The sequence below is a fragment of the Lynx canadensis genome, chromosome A2 (assembly GCF_007474595.2).
Source record: "Lynx canadensis isolate LIC74 chromosome A2, mLynCan4.pri.v2, whole genome shotgun sequence".
NCBI classification, from domain to species: domain Eukaryota; kingdom Metazoa; phylum Chordata; class Mammalia; order Carnivora; family Felidae; genus Lynx; species Lynx canadensis.
The window spans coordinates 123349159-123370038 of NC_044304.2; the positions used below are offsets into that span (position 1 = coordinate 123349159).

Genomic DNA, 20880 nt, shown 5'->3' on the forward strand with positions numbered 1-20880 from the left:
AATCGAATTCAACAGCATATAAAAAGAATTATTCACCATGATCAAGTGGGATTCATTCCTGGGCTGCAGGGCTGGTTCAACATTTGCAAATCAATCAATGTGATACATCACATTAAGAAAAAAAAAGAAAAGAATCATATGATCCTGCCAATCGATGGAGAAAAAGCATTTGACAAAATTCAGCATGCTTTCTTAATAAAAACCCTTGAGAAAGTCAGGATAGAAGGAACATACTTAAACATCACAAAAGCCATTTATGAAAAGCCCACAGCTAATATCATCCTCAATGGGGAAAAACTGAGAGCTTTCCCCCTGAGATCAGGAACACGACAGCCATGTTCACTCTCACCGCTGTTATTTAACATAGTGTTAGAAGTGCTAGCATCAGCAATCAGACAACAAAAGGAAATCAAAGGCATCAAAATTGGCAAAGATGAAGTCAAGCTATCACTTTTTGCAGATAACATATTATACAAGGAAAACCCGACAGACTCCACCAAAAGTCTGCTAGAACTGATACATGAATTCAGCAAAGTCGCAGGATACAAAATTAATGTACAGAAATCAGTTGCATTCTTATACACTAATAATGAAGCAATAGAAAGACAAAATAAACTGATCCCATTCACAATTGCACCAAGAGTCATAAAATACCTAGGAATAAACCTAACCAAAAATGTAAAAGACCTATATACTGAAAACTATAGAAAACTTATGAAGGAAATTGAAGAAGATATAAAGAAATGGAAAAACATTCCATGCTCATGGATTGGAAGAATAAATATTGTTAAAATGTCAATACTATCCAAAGCTATCTACACATTCAATGCAATCTCAATCAAAATTGCACCAGCATTCTTCTTGAAGCAAGAACAAGCAATCCTAAAATTTGTATGGCACCACAAAAGACCCCGAATAACCAAAGTAATATTGAAGAAGAAGACCAAAGCGGGAGGCATCACAATCCCAGACTTTAGTCTCTACTACAAAGCTGTAATCATCAAGACAGCATGGCATTGGCACAAAAACAGACACACAGACCAATGGAATAGAATAGAAACTCCAGAACTGGACCCACGAAAGTATGGCCAACTAATCTTTGACAAAGCAGGAAAGAATATCCAATGGAAAAAAGACCGTCTCTTTAACAAATGGTGCTGGGAGAACTGGACAGCAACATGCAGAAGAATGAAGCTAGACCACTTTCTTACACCATTCACAAAAATAAACTCAAAATGGATAAAGGACCTGAATGTGAGAAAAGAAACCATCAAAACCCTAGAGGAGAAAGCAGGAAAAAACCTCTCTGACCTCAGCCGCAGCAATTTCCGACTTGCCACATCTCCAAAGGCAAGGGAATTAAAAGCAAAAATGAACTATTGGGCCCTCATGAAGATAAAAAGCTTCTGCACCGCAAAGGAAACAGTCAACAAAACTAAAAGGCAACCGACGGAATGGGAGAAGATACTTGCAAATGACATATCAGACAAAAGGCTAGTACACAAAATCTATAAGGAACTCACCAAACTCCACACCTGAAAAACAAATAATCCAGTGAAGAAATGGGCAGAAAACACAAATAGAAACTTCTCTAAAGAAGACATCCAGATGGCCAACAGGCACATGAAAAGATGCTCAACATCACTCCTCATCAGGGAAATACAAATCAAAACCACACTGAGATACCACCTCACGCCAGTCAGAGTGGCTAAAATGAACAAATTAGGAGACTATAGATGCTGGAGAGGATGTGGAGAAACAGCAACCCTCTTGCACTGTCGGTGGGAATGCAAACTGGTGCAGCCCCTCTGGAAAACAGTGTGGAGGTTCCTCAAAAAATTAAAAATAGATCTACCCTATGACCCAGCAATAGCACTGCTAGGAATTTACCCAAAGGATACAGGAGTGCTGATGCATAGGGGCACTTGTACCCCAATGTTTATAGCAGCACTTTCAACAATAGCCAAATTATGGAAAGAGCCTAAATGTCCTTCAACTGATGAATGGATAAAGAAATTGTGGTTTATATACACAATGGAAGACTACTTGGCAGTGAGAAAGAATGAAATCTGGCCTTTTGTAGCAAAGTGGATGGAACTGGAGAGTGTGATGCTAAGTGAAATAAGTCATAAAGAGAAAGACAGATACCATATGTTTTCACTCTTATGTGGATCCTGAGAAACTTAACAGAAGATGTTGGGGGAGGGGAAGGAAAAAAAAAAAGAGAGAGGGAGAGAGCCAAACCATAAAAGACTCTTAAAAACTGAGAATAAACTGAGGGTTGATGGGGGGGGTGGGTGATGGGCACTGAGGAGGGCACCTGTTGGGATGAGCACTGGGTGTTGTATGGAAACCAATTTGACAGTAAATTTCATAGTAAAAAAAAATTATGTTAAAAAAACCTATTACCTTCTTACCTGGGGATAATTACTATTAACATTTGTCTCTTTCTTTCAATCAATATCATTAAATTTATGAAAAATTATTAATCATATTACATGTACAACTCTATTGTTTTTTACTTGTGTCTTCATGAACATTTTTCATGTCTTCTAAAACATAATTTCTGGGGTACCTGGCTAGCTCAGTGGGTAGAACATGTGACTCACGATCTGGGGGGGTTGTGAGTTCAAGCCCACACTGGGTGCAGAAATGACTTAAAAATGAAATCTTTTTTTTTTAATGTTTTATTCATTTTTGAGAGAGAGAGAGAGAGAGCAAGTGAGCAAGAATGCACATGTGAGTGGGGAGGGGCAGAGAGAGAAGGAGATGGAGAATCCCAAGCAGGCTCCTGCTGTCAGAACAGAGCCCATCACAAGGCTCAAACCCACGGACTGTGAGATCATGACCTGAGCCAAAATCAAGAGTCAGATGCTTAACCAACTGAGCCACCCAGGTGCCCCTAAAAATAAAACCTAAAACCTTTTTTTTTTCTAAAAATAAAGTCTTAAAATAATAATTCCTAATGACTGAATCATTTGTATGTTACAGAAATTTATGTTGATATATTAGACTATTAAGTTTCCAATTTTTCTTCAGTTTCCATCGTTTCAATGATATGAGAGTTATCATTATGCATACATATCCTTAGTCATAAACAGTGTGTATATGTTGATGTTCTCTTATATCCTTAAAATAAAATCTTGGAAATGGGGTTTCTGGTCAAAAAAAAGGAAAAAGAATATGTTCAAAGTTTTTGAGATTTATCATCAAACTATGTTCTATACTATCTGTAAAAACCGACATTCCACTTAAGTGGAATGATTGATCAAAAAGAAATTATTTCAGATTATTAAAATTAAAACACAACATCTTAAACTCCTTAAAACCTTAAATAATGTTGACCCCAGTTTGACATATACTGATAACCTCAGTACATCCAGACAGTAGCATATTTCACTTGGCAGAAGCAGTTACTGAACGGTAAATTAACACCTTTAGGAGATGACTCTATTAAAATAAAGTGAGGAAATGATAAGTCTATTTTACTGTCTAAAGAGCATATATAATTTATATACACACTTATAGCTTATAAAGACATCTACTCTTTTTTTTTTTTAATTTTTTTTTTTAACTTTTTTTTTTATTTTATTTTATTTTTGGGACAGAGAGAGACAGAGCATGAACGGGGGAGGGGCAGAGAGAGAGGGAGACACAGAATCCGAAACAGGCTCCAGGCTCTGAGCCATCAGCCCAGAGCCCAACGCGGGGCTCGAACTCACGGACCGCGAGATCGTGACCTGGCTGAAGTCGGACGCTTAACCGACTGCGCCACCCAGGCGCCCCGACATCTACTCTTTAAAAACTGGGAGGGGTGTCTGGGTGGCTCAGTTGGTTAAGCATCTGACTTCACCTCAGGTCATGATCTCAAGGTTCACGAGTTTGAGCCCCGCATTGGGCTCTGTGCTGACAGCTCAGAGCCTGGAATCTGCTTTGGATTCTGTGTCTCCCTCTCTCTCTGCCCCTCCCCTGCTCGCACTCTGTCTGTCTCAAAAATAAATAAACATTAAAAAAAATGGGAAACTAAAACCCTAATTATAGTTATGATGTTTTTATATAACTGAAAACAAGTGATTGAATAAATAAAAATGTCTGCTTTAGAAAAAAAATCACTATTCCCAAGGTATAAACAAATAACACTTTAATAAAAAGTTAGTTTTTTGTTAACTAATCTGTCACACAAATGTAATTTAACAAGAGATGTAGTCAATACCGGATATTCTGGCCAAAAATCTCTGAGAATGTGTTCTATGTGAATTTCCAGTTCGCTGATTACTCCCTGGTTCGTTAATATTCACTACTTCTGAAAAATGTAAATTGACAAGGTGGGGTTCTACTTACTACTCTGAACTGTTCTAATTTTTGGTTGCCTTTGATAAAAAAAGGGCATTCTTTGTCGCCTGTTCGGTGACCATACCGCTTACAACGCCAGCCTAAAAACAAAGAAAAAAGGAAATATTTCTGTAAGTAACAGTTTCATTTAATGAAGATGAAGAATCAGTACATCATATTAAAGTTTTTCTTCATTAAACTCCAATTCTAAAAGCAAATGCAATGACTGGATGAACCATATACAATCCTAGAAAATAAAGGGAAACTGATTACTTCCCAAGCATCCTTTAATCGTGTAGCTTTGGGAGTAAATATTACCTCACCAGATAAGTATTAAGCAATCCAGTGTAAAAGTATTGTGAAGAGTGAATTTTTTTTTTTGTCTGTAGCTTACTGTATTTTTCAAAGAGAAGGTCTTTTCTATTCATCAAGTGACTCTGATCCTCATTTACAATTTCAGACACTAGAGCAAATAGCTTCTTTCTCTGACTGAATCAAAAACTGCACAATCCCTCCCCTTTAATTAAACCAAATCACAAATTATCTTAAAATGTTAATTTCATTAGCACTCTAATATGGCTTCACCTGCTGAACAGGGAAATTGTCCTTTGTAAAAAGTATATTATTTAGAAGCAGACAGCTGTGATGAGGAATGGGGAAGAAACACAGTAAGAAAATACATACACATGTTCCAGGACAACAGAGGGAAGTACACAACTTCGTGGAATTTTAGTGACTATGGACATGGCATCAGGCATTGAGATATAGGGAAAATGAAGTGGTGAACAAAGCAGGAATGGGTGAGATGCTTATTATTTCTCTCACCTGGTCCTCTTAGAACCATCTAGATTTGAGGTAAATCAGGAAGTCATATGAGAACAGTGAGTTAAATGTTTGGACATTAAGCAACTCCAACCAAGGAAGTCAGGAAGCAGGTAAAGGGATTACAGCTAAGATCAGCCAGGTTTGCTTCATGCTGACAGCTACTAAAAGCGTGAAGTGAATGAGAAGGGAAGTTTTTCCTTTTTAATTTTGAGGGCTGGAGGCAGGAAACCATTGAAAAAAAGTGAAGTTTGGAGATTCTTTATTGATTGCCTCCGAGCTGTCCCTGTCTTTCATTAACTCTCCTAATTAATTTAAAATTCAGGAAAGAAGGACTATACTCCTTCAAACCAAAGTCTTTTTTTGTGTTCAAAATTGTCGTATCATTAAAGGAAAGGTGATTCTTGCTATCCAAAATGTGGTCATGGACAAGCAAAATCAGCAACACATGGGAGATTGTTAGAAATGTATACTGTTAGGTCCACCCCAGAAATACTGACACATATTAGAATTTTAAAGGATTAACTGGTGATTTATAGACATGTTAAAGTTTGAAAACCGCTGTTCTAGATAACACTACAATCAACAAAATCAATGAAAATATGTACATGTACATGTGTCTTTCATCCTGTCTGGGAGGAGTCCAAATTTTGTGGGGCCTGAGCTTAAATTATGGGTTTGTGGAAGGGGGCTCTTTAGAAAGAAAAATACCTTGCCTTGGCAAATTTTGCAAAATCATATGACCGTATCAACACATCACTGGAACTTCTGCAGGTCCTTGAAAATCACAAGTGAGTAAAACTGGCTCTGATCCCAACTCTGACACTTATTTTCCAAGTCAATGTACATAGCCATAAAATGGTAATTGAAATGTAAGTAACTACCTCATAAAAGACAGCAGTGGTTTTCAAACTTAAAAAAAAAAAAAAAAAGCTGTAGACTTCTGGGTAAAGATGACAGACTAAATACATTTACCTGTTTTCACTCCCTTCCTGACAAGTCATAAAAATGAAAATGAAGAGAATTCTTTCCAAGGGGAATAAGCCAAGAAGCACTTCAAGAATGGCCAAGTGACAGCCTCCATAAAAGCACTGAAAATAGTTGCAAATTTGCCCACATCAATTTACTTGAAACCCTGTAAATTAATCAAAGGTTTGCCACAATCTGAGGACCATTAATTCAAGAAAAGCTAGTGAAGTTTGGTAAGAACAGAAGGGTTTCTGGCATTTTAACCAGGCCTACTCCCAACCCTCTCTCCTGATTGCCAGAATAATCTTGAAAACTAGCAGCCTTGCAACCATGACAACTATGAAAAGCAGCAATCCTGCACTCTCAATGGGGTAAGGCCAGGTTTTGAGTCTCTCAAAAATCCCTAACCTCAAAGCACAGAGCCACACTGGCAGGGTGTTGTTGCTATTTAACCAGTCATGTAGTTTACTCTACAGTAAAAGCCCAATCCCTCAGGATATTTGTTGAAAACAATTACCTGCAATTGTTTAATATCACAGCTCCCAACAGCTGTGATATGGATAAATAAGAGCCGAGCTAAAAATTTTAATGATCCAGGTAATGAGATGTCCACAGAGGGCTTTTAAAAATTCTGACACAATCCTGGGAAGCTAGAAGGCTGTGCACATGTGCCAACATTTATTTTGGTTTTTTTTCTTTTTAAGTTTTTTAAATGTTTTATTTATTCTTGAGAGAGAGAAAGAGAGAGACAGTGCATGAATGGGGGAGGGGCAGAGAGCGAAAGAGACACAGAATCGTAAGCAGGCTCCACGCTTTGAGCTGTCAGCACAGAGCCTGATGCAGGGCTTGAATGCACAAACTGGGAGATCATGACCTGAGCCAAACCTGGATGCTTAGCTGACTGAACCACCCAGGGGCCCGTTTTTTTGATAGTAGCCATCCTAACAGGTATGAGGTTGTATTTCACTAATTACTGATGCTGAGAATCTTTTCATGGGCTTACTGGATACCTGTATATCTTCTTTGGAGAAATGTCTATTCAAGTCCTTTGCCAAATTTTAATCAGGTTGTTTCTTTGTTGTTTTTAGGAGTTCTCTATATATTATAGATATAATCCCTTATTAGATATATGATTTACAAATATTTTCTCCCATTCTGTTAGTTGGCTTTTTACTCTTTTGTTAATGTCTTTTATTCACAAAATTTTGTGGTTTTCATGAAGTCAAATTTGTCTGTTTTTTCTTTTGTTGGCTGTACCTTTGGTGTTTCATCCAAAAAATCATTACCAAATCCAATTTTGTGCAGCTTTGCCCTGTTTTCTTCTAAGAGATTTTATAGTTTTAGGTATTATATTTAAGTCTTTGATCCACTTAGAGTTAAATTTTATGTATGATATTAGATAAGGACCCAACTTCATTCTTTTGCAAGAGGATGTCCAGTTTTTTTTAAAAGACTGCTCTTTCCCCATTTAATGGTCTTGGCTCCACCAAAACAAGAAATTAAAACAACAAAGATGAGTCAACATATAGGAAAACAGGAAATTCAAGACAAGAAAGAAGCTAAGGGAAACTGCAGAATGAATGTCTTAGTTCCGGCTCCCATAATATAGAGTGGGTCACTTACACAATAGGAATTTGTTTTCTCATAGGCTAGGGACTGGAGATCTAAAATCTGGGTGCCAAAAGAGTTGGTTTCTGATGATTACTGTCCTCCTGGCTTGCAGACAGCTGTATCCTCTCATGGTGTGTCCTTACACAGTAGAAAGAGAGCAAGCTCTCTGGTCTCTTCTTAAAAGGAACTCATCAGGGGCGCCTGGGTGACTCAATCAGTTAAGCCTCCGACTTCAACTCAGGTCGTGATCTTGTGGTTTGTGGGTTTGAGCCCCACGTCGGGCTCTGTGCTGACAGCTCAGAGCCTGGAGCCTGCATTGGATTCTGTGTCTCCCTCTCTCTCTGCCCCTCCCCCCTCACGCTGTGTCCCTCTCACCTTCAAAGATAAATAAACATCAAAAAAAAAAAAAAAAGGAATTAATCATATCATCGGAGGCACCCTCAATACTTTATCCAATCCTAATTACCACCCAAAGGTCCTATCTCCAAATACAATCCTATTGGGGATTAGGGCTTCAACATAAGAATTTATGGAGGGACACAAACATTCAATTCATAACACAAAGTGAGGCGTGCCTAAGTGCCTCAGTTGGTTAAGTGTACGACTCTTGATTTCAGCTCAGGTCATGATCTCGTGGTCCTAAGATTGAGCCCTTGTCAGCTTCCATACTGGGCGTGGACCCTGCTTAAGATTCTCTCTCTCCCTCTCCCCTGTTCACTCTCTCTCAAACAAACAACACAAAGTGAAGGGAGATTCCTGGATGATAAGCATGGGAGCAACCATTTTCAGAAGAATGTAATTAATACAATGTCTCAGGCATTTAGAGGTCTTAAGATTCAATCTTTAGAACAATTTGAGACTTGAGTAAAAAGAAATCAGTACATGGAAACCAAAAACAATAATAATAAAACGCATGCACATAACACACACCAAAAACAAGATAACTGTTAATCTGGGGCGGGAGGGAGAGGGAATTATTCAGGATGCATAAAGGAAAAGTAATCACTTTACTACATGACTCAGCTCTGAACATAATTATAATAAAGTAAGTACCCAGGATTATCTAACCAAAATTATGAAAAAACTATTTTGGGGAAGATGTGATATAGTAAGGGTACATATGTGTAGTAAGAGCTAAATTCTCATCTTCCATTGTATGATGTTAACAGATATCACCTAAACCTGAAAAATCAATGCAATGTAAATGTGATCTTAGGCATATGAAGATAAATATCAAAATAACCAACTAAAAGAGCTAAAAGTGGGAATGGAGAAAAAGAGACTGGGAACTATTTTAATTATGTGCATGAAGAATCTTTGTACAAACAAACGTCTTTAAGTGGCAGCAGTACCCTTTCTTCAAATACCAAATACCACTTAAGCTGGATGAAGGTGTTGCGTCTCTGGTGGGGTGGGGGTGTGCACACACAGCACTCCTGCTCTGGACCGCCCCCCCTCAGGTCACATGGATGAAACCTTAACACCACTGATCACTGATGGGGGGGGGGAGGTGCAAAGGACTGAGGCAAGACACAAAGGGATCTGCCCCCTCCAATGTATCCCAATGTACCTCCTTGTCCCTCCTGGCATTTCTACAATAGAGTATCCTTTCTGTTACTTGAATATTACCAAGGGGTGTACTCCAAAGGCAGCTACGGTCCTGTGGGCAACCACTGCCCTTGGGAGTCAGAAGCCCTGGAGTCAAAGCCCTGCTCTGCCTCTTAGACACTCACTAACATACGCAGCTCGGCTTCCTTAACTATGAAACAGACATCACGCCTTGGCTTAACAGGTCTCGGTGAGGGAAAAAAAAAAGGTAAACACTCTCTGTGAGTCGTAATATATAACTTGTGTGTACTGAGGAGTGTTACCTGAAACTCTCCCATACTCACACTGCATAACTTTGACTTCTTTCCCAAGTGGCATCCAAAGTCCTTTAGTTGGTGCGTGAGCCAGAAATTCCCTGGCATGTTCGTTGCCTGGTACATCTGGTATACAGTCTTCCGGCTTAGTCTCATCTTCCTAAAAAAGGAAACAACATGTACACGACGTGGCAAAAGAGCACTGGAATTCTCTCCTACCTGCTTCAGAACACAGCACTTCCTGGCTTTCACATGGGCTGGACATGCCCACGTCATCCTGTTACCCTCTCCAGTACTAGAAAGACAAATTATACCTGACACAAAAACCAGAAAGAAATATACCAGAAAGACTATATCATGAAAACAAAGTAGTTGTTCTTAGAGAAAAGTTACTAGTAAAGCAGAAATCTGCCCTTCATATAGGAATGATCTGTGAGCTCCAAATTCTAACGTAAATCAGATTTAAAGATCAAAAAAAGGTTCCATGACCACAAAATCTTAGTGGAATGAGGCAAGGTGTAACAATTAAAGTAGGGGCACCTGGCTGGCTCAGGAGATGGAACATGCAACTCTTGATCTCGGGGTTGAGGTTTGAGCCCCACGTTGAGTGTAGAGATTACTTAAAAACAAAATTTAAGGGGCATCTAGGTGGCTCAGTCACTTAAGCATCCGACTTCAGTTCAGGTCATGATCTCACGGTTTGTGAGTTCGAGCCCTGTTTCAGCTCTCTGCTGTCAGCACGGGGCCTGCCTCGGATCCTCCGTCTCCCCTCTCTCTGCCCCCCGCCGCCTCTCAAAAATAAATAAATGTTAAAAAGAAAAAAATTAAATTAAAAAAAATATAAATTTGCCTGGCTGTTTCACTTGCTTGAGCATGTGACTCTTTGTTTTGGCTCAGGTCATGATCTAATGGTTTGTGGGTTCAAGCCCTGCATCGGGATCTGGGCTGACAGCGTGGAGCCTGCTTCGGATCCTCCCTCTCCTTGTCCCTCCCCTGTTCTTGTGTGCATGCTCTCTCTCGCTCTCTCTGAAAATAAATAAACTTAACATATGTATATACACATATACATATATGTATGTATATGTGTATATACATATATATTTCAAGAATTGAAACAGGATTATCTAGAATAAAAATGTTTCGTTAAAATAGCTTATTATAGGGGCGCCTGGGTGGCGCAGTCGGTTAAGCCTCCGACTTCAGCCAGGTCACGATCTCGCGGTCCGTGAGTTCAAGCCCCGCGTCAGGCTCTGGGCTGATGGCTCAGAGCCTGGAGCCTGTTTCCGATTCTGTGTCTCCCTCTCTCTCTGCCCCTCCGCCGTTCATGCTCTGTCTCTCTCTGTCCCAAAAATAAATAAACGTTGAAAAAAAAAAAATTAAAAAAAAAAAATAGCTTATTATAACTTGAAGACCACTGTCATGTTTTCTAGTCACACACATGCTATCTATATCTGTGAGTTGCATATTCACCACTGAATATATGCATTTACAATTAAAGAGGGTTTTTTTCCAGTTTCCATGAATATTTAATCTATAACAGAAGAACATTTTCTAAAACTCTTTTAATTTAAAAATTTTTAATATATATTTTTTATTTTAGGTAGGCCCCACCCCTAATGTGGGGCTTCAACTCATGACCCTGAGATCAAGAGTCTCATGCTCTACTGACTGAGCCACCCAGGTGCCCCTAAAAATCTTTTCTTTTATTTGAAAGTGAGCATGCGTAAGGTTGCTCTGGCCTCTAAAGAGCCCTGTAAGGCTCACTCTCACAGACACTGGACAACATGGCCAGGTTGGCAGGAGTGGTAGGGGGTGTCCTGCACCAGGGGCTGGACTAGAGGAGTTTCCAGTCTCCACACAGACTATTGTTCTCTGAGCTGACACTCAGGAAACCAGCAGTGAGTGAGTCACAGATGGAGCAGAGCGGTGAGAAGATGCAGCCACAGCAGGAGACAGAGAAGGGGACCGATCGCTGAGGAACACGTGGGCCTGCCACCGTTTCTTAGGGAACAATCACACGGTTGATTACATTTCTACAAAGACACAGGCTGGAGACACAAAGTGTATGGACTGACTGGCAGGGAGAAGCAGGGTTATGAAAAAAGATGTTCCAAACCTTATATAACAGTTTTTCATAACAAGTTACTGAGTCTGAGCACTGAGTCAAATATGTCTGAGAGAATAACCAAAGGTACAAACTTCACACTGACCTTGATAAGCCCCGGAGGAGGTTTTTCATAACTAGAAAGGAAAAGAAAAACTGCCGTCAATCATGTTAACAGGAACACAATACGTTTTAATGAGCAAAAAGCAACTAGAGGTCAAAATGAAAAGAATATCTTTAGTAAAACCTTAAAACTGCATTAGATCTAAAGCAGTTAGTAAAATATGCCCAGCAGTCAGAGATCTTATAAGTAAACTGATGCTACACCACATCCTGCAGAGATCTAGAACTAAAATTCACTGAAATGATAACTTGGTGTTTGAGCACAATGAATTTATCTTCGAAGAAGAGAGCAAGAGATTGCAGGTGAAATGTCTGGGAAGACCCATGAGCTAATCATGCTTCCAGACTGTCACGGTTGTCAGGTTATTTACCTACCATAACTTCCACTTACTCAGCATGGAGGTTCATGTGGGGAAGGCTGAGGAATCTGTTCTAACCTGGATGGAGGCAGCGCAGGGGGGCAGGAACAAAACGGGAGGGAAGGGCCTGTTGCAGGGGATGGAGGCGATGGTGATCTGTCCTAGAGGCTTCCTTTCCCATATCCCTGCAGCTCTCAGTTCAAATCCTGCCCACTCACCCTGCCCGCAGAGTGAGCCATCCATTCCTCAGTTCTGACAGCCCGCTGTGCCCGTACTGACCTCACTGGACTCGGGGTGTAGGACCCCTGCATGGTGCCTGGACGACATTCTTTACTGAATGCTGCTAGAGCAAGCAGATGTATGATGTGTGGGAATGTACGTTCCCTTGGAGCTCACAGACTCCCAAGGGTCCTAAGGGTACATACGCATCATGTCTATGCTCCCAATTCATTTTCCCTTCCTATCACTCTGCCGAAGTGCCCCAGAAAGGTTCTGGATTCCAAATCTGGAAAATCAACACCAAATGCTCATGTTCATTTTTAAGTACTGACACACTACTAGCTATAACACACACTGCGTGGGTATTTATTTGGCTTTTAACTGTGAATGTTGATAGGACCAAAAGCAAAAATAAGAATGAAAAAAAGAAACATTATAACCAAATATCCTGGGTCTATTCAACGCCTGCAAAGCACATTTTACTGAAGATATCTGGCCATAGCAGCTAGCTAGTTTAAAACTGTGAAGACTCCAAAAGTTGTAAATGTGAATGCTTTAACATTGCTGCACCCAAATGGTGAAGCAAGGGTGACTAATTAAATTTTCTATAATGAATATGTATTACTTTTATCAACCGATAAACACTGATAAATCTTAGAAGAGTGAATTAGATACTGATATGGAACAATTTCCATTATAGTTTTAAGTAAAAAAAAAAAAAAAGGTAGGGGGAGGGCAGAGGGAACAAAACAGTGTATTTGGTAAGCTTCTATTTGTGTGTATGGGAAAAAGGAGACTATATGTGGCCACGTGCATGCGATGTGCCTGCGCACACACGCACACACACCAAGTTACCTCTACAAGGATATCTAAGAAATTGGTTACATGCCTGCCTGTAACCAGGGAAAGGAACTAAGGTTCATTAATGGCAGAGACCTGTGTTTCACTGTATTCACACCTACATGTACCAACCTACAAAATGCTTTTTAACTGCAAAAGAAAAGTGGCATCAGTGGTATCTACAGCAATGTTGGTATTAGCCCAGGTTAACATATGTATCTCTGAGAGAAAAACCAAAGATAAGTTGGGACTAAGAAAGAAAAATGGCGCCAAAAATATTTTATTAGGAGTTCATATCAGCTATAGAGTTATATAGGCTGCATTTCTCTTTTAACAATGCTGTTTCTGTAATTGTTTCAGGAACATAATCCCCACCCCAGCCCTAACCAACTTGATAGTTTCCTCCCACAAAAAGGGAGCAGGTACAATAGGCAAAACTAAATTTGATATTCAGGTAATATTAAGTGTTCAACATAAAAACTTGCTCCCTGTCGAAGTAACCAATCAATTATTGTCCCGTTGCTAGGTACTAGAAGGGAGAACTAAGAGCATAACGATATAACTAGTTCCATCCAAAAAAACACATAAAATGAAAAGTACTCTCATAAGTATCAATAGCTCTTTATAACTGCCCTGATAAAAGGAGATGGTCTATCTTTTTGGAGTATAAGACCCCAAATTCTAGTAGGAGTATTTTTCAGTTCCAAATCAGTTGAATGAGAATCCTGTAGAAGTGAAGCAAGGCAGAGCAGAAACTTCACGGGCTTTGGAGGTAAAAACCTTTGAATTATGATTCATTCTCACTGTGTACTTGGGGCATGTTACTTAACCCCCAGGGCCTCAACTTCCACATGGGTGAACATATCACACCATACACTTCACAATGCTGGCTTTTGTCCCTTCTGTTGAAGACAAGTCCATGCTCTCAAGAGCTTCATGAAGCACCTCAAGACTGGAGGGAGCATTAACATCACAGAGGCCGAGATCTGGACCAGCAGAGGTAGAAGAAAACAACGTGCCAGGTGGTAAATGACAAATGCCAGAAGACTATTCTAGAGCTTTTCTGAGCAGACAGAGGAGGATCTGCCCCATGAAGATTACATAGTAAACAACTAGGCATGAATAGACTTAGCTTTTTAGATGTGCTACAGTTATTTTCCAAAGCAAATGCTTAAAATATTTTCAAACACAAAGTGGTGGCATAACCTAGCAAGAACAATGTAAATCTGCACAAACTGGGGAAATGATACAGTTCATCTGCAGTCATTCATTAGAAATATTGATGCAAAGAGACCAGGGGCGCCTGGGTGGCTCAGTGGTTGAGTGTCAGACTTTGGCTCAGGTCGTGATCTCCCAGTCCCTGAGTTTGAGCCCCGCATCTGGCTCTGTGCTGGCCGCTCAGAGCCTGGAGCCTGTTTCAGATTCTGTGTCTCCCTCTCTCTCTGACCCTTCCCCATTCATGCTCTGTCTCTCTCTGCCTCAAAAATAAATAAACTTTAAAAAAAAATTAAAAAAAAAAGAGACCAAAGGGAGTTTGGTGATACAGTCTATGAACCCAATAATCCAGTAACACCTCCTTTGAGCCACAAGAATTGTACAAAAACAACAGATGGCCAAACGCAAATCCAAATTCCTGAAAAATATGTAATTGTTATTGCCAAGATGAAAAGGAGTGTGATGGAACTACACATTGTGAAATCTATTATTAGCAATGACATTCCCTAAAAAAAGTCAATTTACAACTGTTTTCACAAATTTAAAGGAAGGTAGTTGATGGCTGAAGGGTCCCATTGAAAAGAGCAGGCCAGCCTCCAACAACGCAATGCATTTTGCATCAAAGGATTAATTACAAAGGATTTGACTCCTTTGAAGACTTTTCTTTACATGATCATCTTAGTACAGGTAACAGAAGTGCCTGAAAGAAAAACGTGTCATTTATTGAATAACTCAGGGAACAGTAAACTTACGTTTGCCTTCTGGAGCTCATTACAGAGTGACAATCACAGAAAAGCACCGAAAGGCCATAAATGCACCTCCCGCCTGATGTTTCCATCTCCTCTACAACCTGCCCTTCTCCCACAGCCATGGGCACTCTCCTCGAACCCGCTGGAGCTGGCCTTGCACGGGGCCTCTTGAAGTCAGGCCACGCTGACCAGCAGGAACGGGAGACCCCGGTCCTCATTCTTTCTGCTCAGCTGGAACCGGCCTCTTCGTAGCCCCCACCCTTCATGCTGCTCAAAATCCTCAGGACTAAAGAGAACAAGTCTCCACGCTCTTCCACCTGACAGCCACCTTCGGAATCTTCAGGGACAGTCCGTCACCCCATTCTCCGGCCCTCCCCTCCGGGCCGCACGAACGGTACAGGACGGCTGGTTCTCGTCCCTCCTTCGCAGATGAAGAGAATGCGGATTTGACCCGGTCCACCGGGGGCCCTCTGAACCGACACCGTGAAAGGGCACGACCGCAGCGCTCACTGCACTTGGCCGCGCGTTCAGTCCCCAAATCGCGCCCAAGCGCTTACTAAGTGCCGCCGGATCCGCCGCACCCGCCCCGCAGAGCCCCGGCCGCACGCCGACCTCGCGCGGGGGACTAGAGCCCGCGCTTCCCCTGCCGGCCCCGGCCGCTCGGCGCGCGGGGGGAACGGCCCTTCCCTCCCCGCGGAGGCGCCACTGGAAGTCGGGTGGCCGCGCCGCGCGGGGCCGGAACTGGCGGTCGGCTTGGCCGGGGTCCCGCTGCCCGCGCCCGGGTCGCCCGGGGACCCAGCCTCACGCGCCCCCGCGCCACCCCGACCGCACGCCTCGCGGAGGAGCGCGGGCGGCGCGGACTCACAAGGACTCCAGGTGCTTGAGCTGCTGCAGCTGCTGCGCGTCGTGCCGCCGCCGCTTCTGCTCTCGGCGCCGCTGCAGCTCCTGCTCGGCCGACTCCCGCGGCCGCCGCGCGCCTCCGGCTCGCGCGTCGTCACGCCCGGGCCGGGAAGACATCGCGGCCCGCGCGGCTGAGGCGACCCGCGGCGCGCCTGAGGCGCCTGAGGCGGCCGAGGCAGCGAAGACGGCACTTCCTCCGCGCCGCGCCCGGGTCGGCCCCGCAGCGCCCCCTCCCGCCGTCCGCCCGGGCAGCGCCCTCCGTCTCCGCCGAGGCCTCCCGGTCCCCGCCTCCCGCCAGGCCCGCCGGCCACCTCCCCGGGCCGCGGCCCCAAGTCGGCGCTCGGAGCTCCGTGAGCCCGCCACCTGGCCGGCCGGTGCCGGAGTTCGGCGCGCGACCCCTGGCGGTGGCGGCCAGGCGGGCGGAGGAGGCCTGCGGGGCAGCCGGAAAGCCCCGCCCCTGGGACCCTGGGTGCGGGTGCGAAGTGACTTTGTAGTCCCGGGTGGGATTAGACTATGAGGGCTGCTGCTACGTGGTGTGGGGATTCAAACAGCTTTGAAGAAAGCAAGACTCTCCATAGAAATTCTCTAATTTTCCGGAGCATGGTTAAAACATAGCGTACAGTGTATTTAGACGTTTGGGTGCTGGACGAAAAGCTGTATATACTGAGCGCTTTTTATGTGTTGGTCATTGAGCTAAGCCCTTAAAAACGGGTGATTTAATCTTTAAAAAGCAATTGCTGTTATTACCCTTGTAGATAGGAAGGAGCCCAGGGAGTTAAATAACATGCACAGGCAATAAGTCGTGGAGCCAAGATGCAAAGTGTTAAGTGCTTAACTAGGTTACATTTTGAAAATGTGTCTGATATGTGAAGTTATGATAATTGTTTTAGCTTTAACATAATGGAAGAAACCACAACGGAAGTAAAAGTAACAGCATAGGGGATATATCCCTCAAATGTGGTGTTCAATATAGTTAATACTGAAAATATATGAAGAGTGCCTTCATATTTATTAGAGAAAATCCAAATAAACAAAGGCTATGAACACAAACATATGTTACACTGATTTGTCCATTTGTCCCATAACTTGGAAATCAGGTTTCCCTTAAGAGGGAAAAACTGGTACATATACCAGTCCAGCTGTTGATGTAAGCTACCTGGCCCAATAAGTACCCTGTAAATACCTTGCAAGACATCTTCATCTAGTCAAGAATATTGTCTAAGGAAGAGATGTGACTGAGAAACAAAGAAACTGTAACTTAATCGTGTTACAGAAGGAAGATGGTCTCTAGAACCTAGAAAAAGAGAACCAAAGTAAAATAATCAGGTAGTGTTTATCCAGTATTGTCCACTAATGACACAAATTATATAAACACACATGAATGTTCTGATCACTGGAGAAATACCCACCATGTGGAATAAGGCATGAAATTGACCAAACGTGGCCTCATCTCTTTTTTTAGTTGAAGTGTAGTCGACATACAATATTATATTAGTTTCAGGAGTACAACATATTGACTCAACATTTATGTACATTAAGAAATGTTTAGGGGCACCTGGGTGGCTCAGTCGGTTGGGCGTCCGACTTCACCTCAGGTCATGATCTCGCAGTTGGGAGTTCGAGCCCCGCGTCAGGCTCTGTGCTGACACAGCCTGGAGCCTGCTTTGGATTCTGTGCCTCCTTCTCACTCTGCCCCTCCCCGACTTGTGCTCTGTCTCTGTCAAAAATAAATAAATGTAGAAAAAAAAAAAAAGAAATGTTTAGGGGCACCTGGGTGGCTCAGTCGGTTGAGCGTCTGACCTTGGCTCAGGTCATGATCTCACAGTCAGTGAGTTCAAGCCCCTCGTTGGGCTCTGGGCTGACAGCTGGGAGCCTGGAGCCTGCTTCAGATTCTGTGTGTGTCTCTCTCTCCCTCCCCCGCTCGTGCTCTGTCTCTCTCTCTCTCTCTGTCAAAAATAAATAAACACTAAAAAATTTTTTAAAAATGTGTATCTTGATACTTGTTGTTACCATCTGTCACCATGCAAAGTTATGGCAATATTATTGACAATATTCCGTGTGCTGCACTTTTCATCCCTGTGACTTATAGCTGGAAGTTTGTGCCTTTTAATCCCCTTCACCTCTCTCACCCATCCCCTCATCACTCCCCTCGAGCAACCGCCAATCTGTTCCCCATTACACTGTTTCTGTTTGTTAGGTTTTTGTGTTCTAGATTCCACATGTTTGAGAAATCATGGTATTGTCTTTTTCTCTCTATTTCACTTAGCATAATACCTCTAAGTCCATCCATGTTGTCGAAAATGGCAAGATTTCATTCCTTTTTATGGCTGAGTGATTCACTGTATGTATGTGACACATCTTCTTTATCCATTCATCTATGGATAGAGACAGGTTGTTTCCATATCTTGGTTGTCGTAAATAATGCTGCAAAAGTTGGCCCTATCTTAGGGAAATACCTTTCAAGACTAGCTAAGCTCCTCTGCTCTGATTCCATTCCCACCCAACAACATCCTGACAGTGTATTATACCAGATCATAATATGAGGAGAAAGGTGTTTTTGTCAGATTTGAGTACTGGGGTGAGTAGAAAGGTAGTTCTCCTACTGTAGATCAATAACTTGACATTGCAATTTGTAATTTAATATCTTATGCCTATAGTTATTGTGGCAAATGGTATTATTCAAGTCACCTACAATAATCTCTCCCATGTCACTTGTTTTCTACAAATGACCTTGATACTCTTCCCATGGAGAGGTGGGGTCTATGCCCCTTCCCTTGAATCTAGACCAACCTTAGTGATTTGATTGTAACCAGTCGAAAGTAGTGGAAGTGATGCCTCATCATTGTAAAGATTAGGTCAGAAAAGATCCGATTGTTTCCACTTGGTTCTTGTTGAATATGTGCTCCTAAAGCCTTAAGAAATGTAAGCTGTTCAACTGCCCTGAAGCCACCATACTGTGCTGAAGCCCAAGTTAACTCATGAGGAGAGATCACATGAAGCGATCTTGAGACTCAATAAACAGAGGAATGCTAGGCCACACCCCAGTGGCCTAACCACCCCAAAACCCTAGTCAGATGAGTCCATGGTACATAGCAGAGTAAATCCAAGCGTCTCACACCAACAAAGCTGGAGCAGAATTGTTCCTCCCCTCCTCAAGAAGCCTTGTTGATGGCCAAGCTATGCTCCTAAATTAAAAAAAAAAAAAAAAAAGGAAGAAGAAGGAAGAAGGAAAAGATAAAAATAAAAGACATCAAATGTTCTCCAACCATAACCGGTGATCTTATAGCAATCCAGCAAATAATCTGAATACCTTGGGATATACTTCTAGGCAGAAACCAATTGGGTTGGGTTTCTGTCACTTGCAATCGAAGGAATCACGACCGATTCAAATATTTGCTTAACACAATGATTTGATCTCTCCCTGTAGGGTGGTACTAGGGGAGATGGATACAGGAAGATCCAGGGATTGATAGTGCCACTTTAGCAAGTATCAATCAAGACTCTTTGGAAAATACCAACAGATCAAAATCCAAATCAAACTGTTTTAGGGGGAAAAAATGAAGGAATTTATTGAGTCATATGTGTCAAATGTCATGGGGTTGAACTTCAGGAGTGGGTGCATGTAAGGGCTGAAATATTATCATTAACAGCTTCTCTCTCTTCACTTTTCTTTTGTATTGCTTCAATTTCATGTTGTTTCTCTCACTGTGGGGGCAAAGATGGCCACTAACTTAGCAGCCTCAGATGAAAGAAACTTTCTCAGTTCCAATAAGATGTCCGTGTATTATACTCATTGGCTTGGTAAGGATTATGTAGCTGTTATGGAAACGGTCACTGTGATCAAGGAGATGTAGTACTCTGGCCAAACCAGTATCATACACCCTCCTTAATTCACAGGGGCAGGATTAACAGACTGGGAAGGAGAGTTCCTCAAAGTGAAATCAAGGTTCTGCTAACAAGGGAGAGAGAGACAGAGAGAGAGAGAGAGAGAGAGAGAGAGAGAGAGAGAGAGAGAGAGACGGAGTGGAAAGGGATTCTGGACAGGGAAAAATAGCAGATGTACAGTTCGGTAATCTGACAGCCTCTCCCAATACCACCTCCTAGTCTGCATTCTAGGCATCTCTGTTTGATGATTAACATGTTAGAACTTATAAAGCAGTGAAAATCTTTTGATCCTTCCCTCTATGCGAGTCTGGGTTCTTTGTGTATTTTGACACCAGACAGAATTTTCCTGGTCATTAACCCAGTGTGATATGCAGGGTGTTGCAGTCACTTCACAAAGGCCTGATGGACCCCCATCCACCCAAAACTGGTTCACTGTCAAGACTGATGATGCCACAAATGCATCAAGAAAGTAGGAAGAAATTTGTTATTCACATATTGATACTTTCTGGAAGAGCAGTTCAGACACCTAAGCTAGTCCAAAAATGACTTCAGCAAAAGTAAGGTGACTGGCCCTGGGTTTTATTGTGTTTAGGGGGTGAAACTGGGTGAGTGTTACACCCCACACACAGCCCAAGACTTTGTGTAATTGGAACTCCCCACCCCCACCCCGGTGCCACTTGGACTTTCCTATCAGCTCACCCACATGTGGGCCAGAAGCGGAAAGTGGAGATGAGGCTTGAAAATTGTCAGTGGTCAGCATCAAAACTGGAGTCAGATGCTTTATTACACAGCACCACCTCTCAGACTCAGTCCTGTTTCCTCGTTGTGATGATAGACTCAACGTAGTAGCATCTCATTCATTAACCAGGGAAGCAAACAGGAATTCTTTC

General features: G+C 42.3%; 2 protein-coding genes across 6 annotated transcripts in view; both read right to left on the bottom strand.

Moving 5' to 3' along the window:
- Positions 1–16239, bottom strand: part of LOC115509058 (retinitis pigmentosa 9 protein-like) — a 39861-nt gene extending 23622 nt beyond the window's left edge. For all 5 annotated transcript variants that reach the window (XR_003967214.1, XR_003967213.1, XR_003967212.1 and 2 more), the window contains exons 1-4: positions 16071–16239; positions 11807–11837; positions 9627–9756; positions 4342–4433 (exon numbers count right to left, since the gene is read on the bottom strand). Coding sequence is in view for 1 of the 5 variants with exons in the window: in XM_030308209.1 (XP_030164069.1) it covers positions 4342–4433; positions 9627–9756; positions 11807–11837; positions 16071–16222 (405 nt within the window). In the remaining 4 variants the exon portion in view is untranslated. The remainder of the gene's footprint in view (positions 1–4341; positions 4434–9626; positions 9757–11806; positions 11838–16070) is intronic.
- Positions 9716–20880, bottom strand: part of RP9 (RP9 pre-mRNA splicing factor) — a 179034-nt gene continuing 167869 nt past the window's right edge. Inside the window, exons 7-8 of the transcript XR_004343303.1 lie at positions 11807–11837; positions 9716–9756 (exon numbers count right to left, since the gene is read on the bottom strand). The gene's annotated coding sequence lies outside the window, so the exon portion shown is untranslated. The remainder of the gene's footprint in view (positions 9757–11806; positions 11838–20880) is intronic.